This window comes from Haemaphysalis longicornis, unplaced genomic scaffold (assembly GCF_048455015.1).
Source record: "Haemaphysalis longicornis isolate Haplotype H1 unplaced genomic scaffold, Haemaphysalis longicornis Haplotype H1 scaffold_9, whole genome shotgun sequence".
In the NCBI taxonomy this organism is placed as follows: Eukaryota; Metazoa; Arthropoda; class Arachnida; order Ixodida; family Ixodidae; genus Haemaphysalis; species Haemaphysalis longicornis.
In genome coordinates, this window is record NW_027526460.1 from 45,031,560 (window position 1) to 45,042,259 (window position 10,700).

At 47.4% G+C, this 10,700-nt stretch overlaps 1 protein-coding gene across 1 annotated transcript in view; it reads left to right on the plus strand.

Annotated features, from left to right (window-relative positions):
- The window catches only part of LOC144152694 (protein regulator of cytokinesis 1-like), a 47,737-nt gene extending 44,534 nt beyond the window's left edge, over positions 1-3,203 (plus strand). Inside the window, exon 11 of the mRNA XM_077684095.1 lies at positions 2,110-3,203. Within this exon, the coding sequence (XP_077540221.1) occupies positions 2,110-2,277 (168 nt within the window). The 3' untranslated portion in view covers positions 2,278-3,203. The remainder of the gene's footprint in view (positions 1-2,109) is intronic.
- The last annotated feature ends 7,497 nt before the right edge of the window (positions 3,204-10,700 follow it).

The window sequence follows — 10,700 nt, forward strand, 5'->3', positions numbered from 1 at the left end:
TTCACCAGCCCAAAGGTAGACGTTTTGTTGTGTGCGTGGCAATTAGCACATTTGCTCCCGATAAAATGCCTTCACCAGCCCAAAGGCAGACGTTCCTATCGCTACAAGATAAGGTAGCTATCATTGACCAAGTCAGTGGCCCAAGTGGAGGAAGGAAGGGTAGCATCGACAAGTTTGGAACCATCTACAGCTCGCTCTCTACCATATTGAAAAGGAAGGCCGCCCAAAACAAGTGACGGCCATGGCGGTTTCAGACTTCAACAAAGCGGTAGTTTTGTGTACAGCATTGGAACAACGAAATGCAACTGTCTGCCATAGTTTGTCGACAGTAGTAGTTGGACTTAGCTTGCATGCTCAGGTATGCCCGGTGCCAAGGAGAAAAATGTTGCAGAGAGGGCAGACGTTTTGGATATGTATGACATGATTCATTCGTCGAACCATTGCTACGAACCGCTTGTATTGTGAGAGCTGCGCTGTGTAGTCGCTGCAATGTAAGGTTCGCAAAGTAATATGACAGACTTTTGAAAATAAATATTCGGTTTGTGGGCAATTTTCCTATTTATGTTTCATTCTCGCAGAAACGAAATTCTCGCAAATGCAAATTTTTCGCTTTCCCAGGCGGTTTCATTATTGCAGAGTTCGGCTGTAATAGTTGCCTCTCAACTCTGCCCTTGTGCTCGCGACGAAGGATGCGCGCTATTTCCCAGAGAGGAGAGGTGTCTCGTGATGTCCTCTTCAGCGACGTTCGAAATATCACAGGCCGGGAAGTTCGGTCTTCTCCACAACATGGAGAAGTCTATTTCTGGTTTAATGCGGGTCAGGGAAGGCATTGGGGCCTTCTTGCACAGACATTCTCAGGCTGGTAGGGCGTTTTTGAAACAATAAGCGCTTGTTGTCGAGTTGTCTAGCAGAAGGGGAACTATGGAGTTTGTCACTTAAACTCCGCGCTCACTCGAAGCACAGACAAGAAGCCAAAACTGTATGCCGACGATGGTGGATTTGCACCGGAAATTTGAGAAATTAATTGTGCATTAACCAGCAACAGCCAATGGGACAGCCACCACTGTAATGACGTAATTAAAGCAGTGCATAATGAGGGGAATTAGCCTGGTTGGTTTTCCCGCACCTTTCACAGAGATTTGCGAGTCGCAGTGTAATATAAAAATTGCGCATGTTTATTTGCACTGCTCAAAGGGTCCTTAGTTATGCGGACAGTTAATAAAACCATGGTTTTACAAAACCGCAGTTTGCTTCGTTACACGACAGACGAAACTGCGGTTATCCCGCTAACCATGGTTAACACAAACCGAGCTTGGCTACCTCAGTTCAGTCATGCTAACTAACCACAGTCGCCGCAGCTGCAGTGTTCAAAATCGTGCAAGTCAGTTCAGGTGCAAGTAGTGGCGCATCAGCGGAAGCGGGGAAAAAAAAATCGCCTGGCGTGCGGAGGAGACGACGGCCCTCACAGAGGCAAAATAGCGGACGCCCTAAAGCTGGCCCCAAGAGGACCTTGCGTTCCTTGCATCACTCGCAGTCAGGCGACTGAAGCAATAGCTGCAGCTCGTTTGCCAATCCACCCGATCAACTACGGCAATAGCTGTGCTAAAGTTGTAAATTCCGGGCGTCGTTTGCAAAAAATAAACCAGGAAATAAAGTGGAAAAGAAGTTCGGCATGCGAAGATGAGGTTGTTAGTGCGGTGAAAAATTGCACTATGGATTGCAATTCGCAGTTGTAGAGATAGCGGCAGTCAAATATCCACCGCAATGCGAAGCCTAAACACCGAGCCGACCCGAGAAACGCAAGCCGGTTGCGAGCTGTTGGAAAAGCCCCTCGAGAGTCTGAAAACCCGCCGTGCACGAGGACATTGCGTTTAGTTATGACGCAACGGTTTTAACGATATTTCCTTTTGTCTACAGCTTCTCTCTTGGTTTTCATCGTGAGGTTAAAAATTTGCTAATTTAATTTTGTTCCGCTCACAACCAAGTGACTGGTGTTGCCACACGTGGAATGCCGTGTGTAACAGCCAAAACTTCAGTTTGCGATTACCGCAGCTTCGTAGTTCCGTCAGCATATGTACTGACCCCTTGGTGGCGTGCTCACTCTTGCAGCGAGGGCTCAGAGAGCCTGTTGACAAGCAGCTCACGAGTAGCGTGCTTCTACTGCCAAGCACCCCATATGCCCCCCACGCAGCCAAGACAGCAGCGGCCAACGGCACCGAAGACACCCTGGTGCTTGCAGCCAATGGGGAGAAGGAGGCCACCCCCGCTGGCAACTAGCTACTCTGCAGCTGCTGTCATCACAGCATGGTTTTTTTTTTTTTCTTTTTTGTTTTTATGTGCTTCGACAAGGGGGGGGTGTATCCCTTTTTTTTTTAACTTGCAAACCTGACCAAGCATGCCTGAAACTGTGCTGCGCCTTTTATTTTTCCTCGATTGCAGCATTTTCTGGAAAGGGGGCTGCTTCATTTTGTGCCATTAAACGACTGAGCACCCCTCGCCCTTCTGTTTTTATTGGTGGGGCAGGATGGTTTTAAAGCTTCATCTCTCTCTCTCTCATTTTTTTTTTAGGAAGCCCAGGCACGAAATTGGGTCACCATGAGGTTTCCGACAATGTGTAGCTGCTTTGTGTATATTTTCGTATGTACAAATTAGTGCATTGATTGTATTCAACTTCCTGGTGGCAGTTTGGCAACTTGCTGGCAGTTCGGAGTGGTGTAGTGCTGACTAAATAGCACGAGCCAACTTAAGCCCCCTCGATTTTTATATCTTGATTTTTGTGTGTGAATGGACTGCTTGTTACCAGAGCAAATGCCTGACCAAGTTGTGCAGGAGGAAAGTGTATCTTTCTGGCTACTGTGAAATACCTTTTTGTGTTTTTATTCTATTTCTCCTCCCCCTTTCTTTTGCAAGTTGTTGCTTTTGTTTGTTGGGTGTACATATGAAAAAGCATTTGTCAGCAGATCTCTGATGGTGCTTGATTTTACATGCATTGGATATTTTTTATCAGTGCAGTTGTACATACCTTTTTATCTTGGTGCTGTAGTCATTAGGTCACCTGCACAATCCTATTTGTACGTTGCCTATATCTGCTGGAACAGGCCGGCCTCCTTTCCAAGCAGCACATGCTGTTTATATAAACACATGACAGTCCTTGGAGGATTTTTTAGACCAGTGTTTTATGACAATAAAGTTACTTAAACTTCTATGCTACTAACAAGGTTTTGTGCGTCTCTGGGGATGGTTCCCATGTTCTACAACAGTCCAAATGAGGTGATCTGGACATGATACCCCGCTACCCCCGCACCCTCTCCACTGTGCCTCTTTCTACATTAACCCTTTCAGATGCTGCTTGCTATTTCCACCTACAAAATTTTTTTGTAAGATAGCGTACTGACCCCAACACAATCTTAGATTTTTTTTTTTTCCCCAGTCATGTTCAGAATTGCGTACATAGTGTCACGGAGGTCAGGAGCATCAAGTAGTGCTGAATATTTCCACATATGTATATATTTATGTAATATGCAGTTTCTATACCTTTTAGGGCCGCAGGTCTTTTGAGAAAACGAGGAGAAAGTTAAAAAAAACTAAGCCATCGCCTTTTTGTTGTTTGTTTAACGCTCATAGTAATCTTGCTAGCCGCCAGATGGCCCTGAAATCTTGATTGTTACATGGATACCAAATTATGCTAAACTACCGAAAACTTTCAGCTTCGGTATTTCTTTTCATGAAAAAAACCGCAGGATTTGTGTAAATAGTGTCTGAAAGGCTTAAACCAAAAGCTGGATGTGCTCCCATTTGCACTTGCTGTGCAAATTTTTTTAACACTTATCAAGCCTGAAACTGTGAATTTCCATTGGCAATGAACACGGGCTGGCATAACATCCTCATTGGCTGCCAAAGGGGGTATGTGGTTCCCGTATTTCCTCATTGCGTATGTGGAGCCCAAGGTACACCTTAACGGGACACTAAGGTCTTATGTCAACTGGTGCCCACAGCTTGATGTATTACCTAATCTGATGTTGCTTGGCAGGTTAAGGCTTACTAGTTTTGGTGATAGACCAGCGACAATGCAGCCCTTGGCTCACAGCCAGTCTCCCACTCGCCGATTGCCTGTGAAGTCAACATGCCAACCCCCAATCCTCGATCAGGGGCATTGGCCAGCGATGACGGCAGCTGTCAGTGGCTGACCAATCGGATTCACACCGGCATTGTTATCGTGCCACCCACCCGCACACATGCTTTCCAACTAGATGAAATGGGATGTGTGTGCAGTGTCACATCAAAAGGAACTTGGGTGCCTTGTAACTTGATCACGAAGGTTCAGGCATTCCGGAAGTAGCAAGCTTAAAGGAACCATGAAGAAAAAACACAAGTTTGGTTTGTTCAAAAGATTGCCTCATTAGAATCGTACTGACACCTTTTTTAACGTAAACTTCGCTCAAAGGAGCTAGGTACATAATCAGAAAAAAAAAGGGAATGGCCGTGCGACCCATTAGCTCATTTCCCGCAACAGAACTTGTGATGTCGTACCAGCCAGCTCTGATTGGCGGAGCGCGGCAAAACCAAACTCAAATTAGGCAGAGCTTATAAGCTTGCCGAACGAACTATTTGAGCTTAAATTTTGGGCACATTCTTTTTAAAGCCGTAATAATGGTGGCACAAACAGTGGAAGTTACGAAAGCAGCACACATAAAGAGAGGTACTGATGCGTACTGCCAGTACTGCTGTTGGTAATGCATGCGCTATGTTTGGTTTAGCTGCACAGGACTGCGGGGCTTTGGGGTTGTCTCAGATGACCCTGGCCGATTGACGCAAGCGACGGTGTTTTACGGGACCATATTTGTCAAGTGAGCACTATGTTTCATAAAACGATTTTCTCCCTGAACAAAAACAAGCCAATTTAAATACGGCCAAAAACAAACCAAACAAAACGGCTTGCCACAGTATGATGGCACCATCTAGGTTCACTAACTGTAGACAAGGCTTCCCAATCAGCTGCAGAGCAGTCGGTTCCTGTGATGGCATTGCAGACCACGAAAAGGCATGATTTAGCGGGAAAATCAAAATTTTAACTCAATTAATTTTTCTCGGTGAATAAAGCGCCCTTTGCATTCGGACAAGCACTAGGGGAACTGTAAAACACAAAATCTTTCGAATAACACAAACTTGTATTTTGTCTTCATGGCTCCTTAAAAGACGCTGCAGACAAATTTTTAGCAAGCGTACGCATGCTACTGTGTATAAAAGTTGTCATTTTGTATCGTCAAGAACACAGTCCTAAGGGAGTAATTTTTTTATGAAAGTCGTGCAAACTGAAAGGTGGTTACAGTCAATGCCTAAACTTGTCATTACAGGTGTAGGTGGGTCACGTTACCTAAAAATATTTAAGCTATCTCTCATGGTACTATTTCTTTATCCTCATGTGCGACTACAAGCAACAAGTTCTGTGTCAAGGTTGTTAGCATTCATCTTGGTGGCATGCAGCCTAACGTGGTGAGAGCAAAAACATGCACTTCAGTGTCTGAGGCGATGTTTTTCATCTGGCTCAGAGAACACACTCAGAGCTTTGGTTGTCAAACCCTTCAAAATTTTTGGCTCAGCAACTTGTAGTGTGAAATATTGCAGTGGTTGCATAAGCGTGAAGCGTTGCAACTGTTTTGGAACAACATGAGCTGTAACTTTTGCTTGTAGCGTGAGAGTGGCGAGATTCTGCTCCTCGTGGGTACAAGGCCGGCATCTCCTATGCGTACCCAGTGCCATCTGCGGCTCTGCTTGGAACATTCCTTTTCTTCAGTGCAACTGCTAAGAGAACTCTGCTGTTCTGCTTCAGTAGCCTAAGGGTAGAATTGTGGGGTTTAAAACGAAACACCCTGGGTTTGAACCTCATTTATGCCAGTGTTTTTTTTTGTCAGACTTGTGATTTTCTTTAATGTAAAATGTTCTCTTAGCTTAATTCTGTGCATTGTTTTTGTAAATAAAGGTCATTTAAAGTTAACAAGTTTGCTAACATTTTGCATCGCGCTGGTAGTGCAGCCATTAAAACGATTGTTAGTCTGCGCTGTTTCATCACGTTTCAGCACCGGTAGTGTTGGGCTTGTACCTACCTTGGAGCGGAATATCTCGTGGGACCGCTAGCTGTGCCACTCATTTCCGTTTGTATGCTACGCATGGGCATGTGCAAAGTGGCCCACCTGTTGAGCCAGGAAGAAAGAGGATGGCGCGGCTTTCTCGCTGGCAGAAATGTTCCTGACATGTCTCCTCATTCGGCTGCCTCTGCTTGCTGCCCTATGTGCGGTGTATGTGTTGTAGTGTAGGTAGAAGAGGAGTCAGTTGACCCAGTGGCGGAATGCCTTGCAAAATCGAGGTTAAATACGGAAATTCAGTAAGGGTATATGAATGTTTCAAACTTTCGATTCGGCTTGGAATTGAATACAGTTGAACACTGCAAAATAGTTCGATATATTGATGATTCGAAATATAAAATATGCCTGTCTGAAGGTTATGTGATAACTCTGCACATCACCGAGCGCTTTCCGAGATTATGACAAGCGCTTGCTTACCGATGTGTTCCTCACAGCACGGAAAATTCCAACCATAGGGTGACAACCACCGCACTTTATTTAACATAAAAGAAGTCATATTCGCTCGCTTCTTCTTTTGTGTCATGAAGTTCATCACACTGCCTTCAAGTTTACAAACGCCATCCAAATTAGAAAATCCGGTGTTGTACACTGTGCCACAACAATGGCGAATCTGAACACTGACGCAAGTTTGGCTGCAGTAGGCAGTAGGGAACGCTGTCAGTGCCGCTAGTAGATCAGCTTCAGCATCGGTCATGTTCGCCCCTGCCTGCACATTATTGTCAGCACTTACAAACCTGTGTGCTGTCATGTCATTCAAAGCGCTGCATGGAAATGCTGACAGTTCTCAAAATTCACTCTCGAGACACTCAGCCCCGTCATCCTTGGAATCCGAACACCCTTGTCTGAAGCCACTTTGCACACGACACACTCCATATCGACCAGGCCACGGCCATACTGCCTTCGCCTTGCTGCGAGAAATTTGTTACACCTCTGCAGCCGACATCATTTCACCAGCCTGTACTTGTCCAATAATGTCCACTTTTGTCACTAAATTCGATTTCGTCCGTTTTCTTCATGATCACGGTTTTGAAACACGTGCTGTGGACAAAAACACGCACCACGCCACATCGGTACCCCTGCGCAAGCCACCACTGGTAACCGTTCAAGTACGCAGAAAAAAATACCAGAAACCGAGCGCTACCGGTCGGTTTCCCCTGCTGCTTTATTGCGTTTAGCACCCAATCGTGCTCCCCCGTGTTCTCGCTGCCATGCAGCTGCCACCGATGCTAGCGTGCGGGAATTGAAGACCAGGCTAGTAGGTGTTGAAGACCATGGAAGCGACGTGAGTCGCGACACCGGCTCCTTCTCACCGAGCGCGGCAGCGCCCGCGAGAAGTCATGATCATCGCAGGCCCGTCTGGAGAAGCGCACTTGCAGAGGCACTTGCGGCGCTGCGTTCTATATATCGAATGTGACCGTGTTCGCGAGTTCGATACACCTGTACAACAGCGCTATACATTGTATGGGAATTCCAAGGGGATGTTCAGACTTCGATATAGACAATAATTCGGTCGACTGCAGTACTATTTAAGAATTGGTTGTTCCCCGCTCGCGGCGACGGGCTTTCCCGCACTGCTCCCGTGGCATGCGGCCAAGCGATAAAAGGAAGGCGATTTGGGGGAGCGCCTCTTATCTCCTCAGCATTAGGCCAACTCCGTCCTTGTGCTTTTCTCGTGGAGAAGAAAAAAGAACATAGCAGGCTAAGAAAAGAAAAACCAGCGCTGTGGTTTGTCGTTTCTTTCCCTAGTGTCCGTGTTTAAGTGCGCTACCTTCAAGATGTCCCATATGCATTACCAACTAGCCCAGTTGTCACTTCTGAAGAAACAAATTACACCGTCTTCCCACGTGGGAACCCTGAGGGGATGCAAAGCCGTGGAGTAGTAGCGTGTTAATTGGTTGTTAGAGTAAAGACACGTGTAGTAGAATGTCTTCTTTATTTATCGAGTAGTGGGGAACGTTTTGCGGCTTCTGTCGAAGCGATGAATCTGCTGTTCGACGCCGGCGTTTCGAAGCGTTGTCACGTTGCCGAACGCCATCTGGATCAGCTACTCGCCGCTGGCGTTTCAAAGCGGCTTCTCGTTCTCGAAGCGAGGAATCCGCTGCTCGACGCTGCCGTTTACGTTCGGCGTCGCGAGCTCTCCTCTGTGCAGCCTTGTCTTCGGAGGTGCTCGCGGTTCTGACAGTGTGCTGGCTGGCGCTAGTTGAAGGTGTGCCAGCCAGTTCGCTGACGGAATCGTTGGCTTCCATTTCCAGTCATCGGACGGCGCAGTACCGAAGAAGCAACTGAGCCACAGACTGAGCGGAGCGTGGACCGGGTTTATTTGCAGAGCCGAGGCATAGAGTTTCTTACAATATGTGAGCCGAGAGAGTGGAGAGGAGCGGCGCGCATGCGCGTGATTGGACAGCTCGTGTGGAAAGGGGAGAGGAGGAGCAGAGCGCGTATCGCCCAGGTGGTGTGGAGAAGAGGAGAGGTGCGGACGCTGACGGACGACGGAGGGTCGACTAAGAGATGCTTTGCATCTAAAACCAATTTCAGTAAACTGGGATCTTGTGGACTACAGTATTTGCAGGCAGTGGCCCACCTACGGGAAGTTGCAGTAGGCGACTGTAAATGCCGGCAAACCTCTCTGCTTTTCCAATAAGAACCTTCTCTCTCTCACCTACGGGAAGGGCCCCCCCCCCCCCCAACAAGGTCTGTCGACCCAACCCCTCTTCCACCGAACCGACAACCGAGGTTTACCGAGCGAAGTTTGTAGTCTCGGAAGCTTCTATTGTGTACATTCTTAGTTAAATCTCGAAAATGAATATTGTTTTTCTGGTATTAAAAAAAAGAAAACAGGAGCACGAGCTTTTAAGACTGCGACCCAACTCGCGCATAACTTGAAGTAGGTTAAGTTAAAAGAACGAGAAAGTTTCTTAGTGACAAAAAAGGTGTCCGTCGGTAGAAAATTTCTGCATGCGTAACAGTCTCTGGAGGGTTTAAATTAATCCGTGGCCGCCCCTCCCCACCTACGCCGCGCCTCATAGCCCAAGTTAAACCGCAATTAAATTTTTTCCAGGGCCACACCACTTTCTTTGCGCGCAACTACAGTCACGAGATTTAAATCATTCGTCGACTTTTAAAAAAGAAAAGAGGTCGGCGAAACTTTTCATAGCTTGGAACACAGTCTGCTCGAGTTTGCCTTCTGGCCTCAAATCAAATTGAATAAGGTCGGATAGAATTCATTTTATTTTATTTGAAAGCTAAAACAACTGTGCTTAACAGCGAAGCTGTTTAGCAAATTGTTTGTTGTTTTGCATGTCTTAGCTAAAATACCAAGAAAAGGCCGAGCGCACGTGAGTGCGTGCCGATAAAACAGTACCGACCAATAAAACAGTTCCGAAGAACCGTCTTTAATACATAATTACAGCAGAAATTTTTTCCCCAAAAATTTAGAAACTCGATCGCAAACCATTTTGTTTGTAACAGCGAAGCTGCTTAGCAAATCGTAATTTTTTTGTCTCCGCAGTTAAAAATACCTAGAAATTGCCGAGCGCGCGCATGTGAGCGCGTGCCTCGCGGCGACCGCTCGTCAGTTAACAAAACTAAGAAAAGGTCTTCGCACGTGTGCGCGTGCCTCGCGACGACCGCCCAGCGTCCCCAGCGTACGTTTATTAAATAAAGCCAAGCATACTTACTTAGGGAGATTGGTCAAGAGTGAACAAAAAACTCCAGCGTTCGCCCCTCCAAGGTGATGTCAAATGATTATAACATTCCAAAAAAAAAAATGAAGGAATGATGGAGTATAGGTCGTTAACAATTGGGGCAGCGAAGAAGAAGCAAATCGGCTGCAATCGTGGACTTAAACCGTCGTGATGTTCGTGATGGCTGCGTACAGCTTCCCTACCTTAAAGTCTTCAGGCACGTGTGTATACTCATACTCCGACTTTTCCGGCGCACGGGCGCGCGACCGCGCGGTCTGCGACGATAAGTCGGCGAGGCTGCTCCAGCGGCAATTCCTACCCTTGTGCAGTCCAATACGGCCGCCCGCATCGTAGCAAGGGGCAGGCGCGGGGTCAGTTACGGCAGTCGACACACCAAGAAAACTTTTAAATGCGAATGCATTTATTAGTCGGGGGTTGTCTTGCGTCCACCGAGCGGCGAGCGGCGTGCGCCTGCATTCCTCCAGCGCGAGCGCACGTGAGCGCGCGCCTCGTAGTTCTGCCTTCGTCGTCGTCGTCGTCGTAAATGCGAATGCATTTCTTAGTCGGGGGTTGTCGTGCTCCGTCGGCGTGCGCCCGCAGGTGTTATCTCTCCGCGCTCAATGCCGAACGCATGCGCTTGAAGCGAGCTGTACTAGTTTGCTCGAAGCGGCAAGGACGGCGAGTACTGCGGTGTTAGTCTCGTGTCTAACGTGTATGGGAGCTTGATATCGCACGCCGTTGCCACGTCTCCCGTTCGAGACACGTCTCCATACAAGGACTTGTACACCCTTGCCTACACCGGAGACGGAGTCTTTGTGGTGACCGGGTACCTCGCCCCCAACCTCGCTCGAGACGCCGTTGCCGCGCAGCTGGA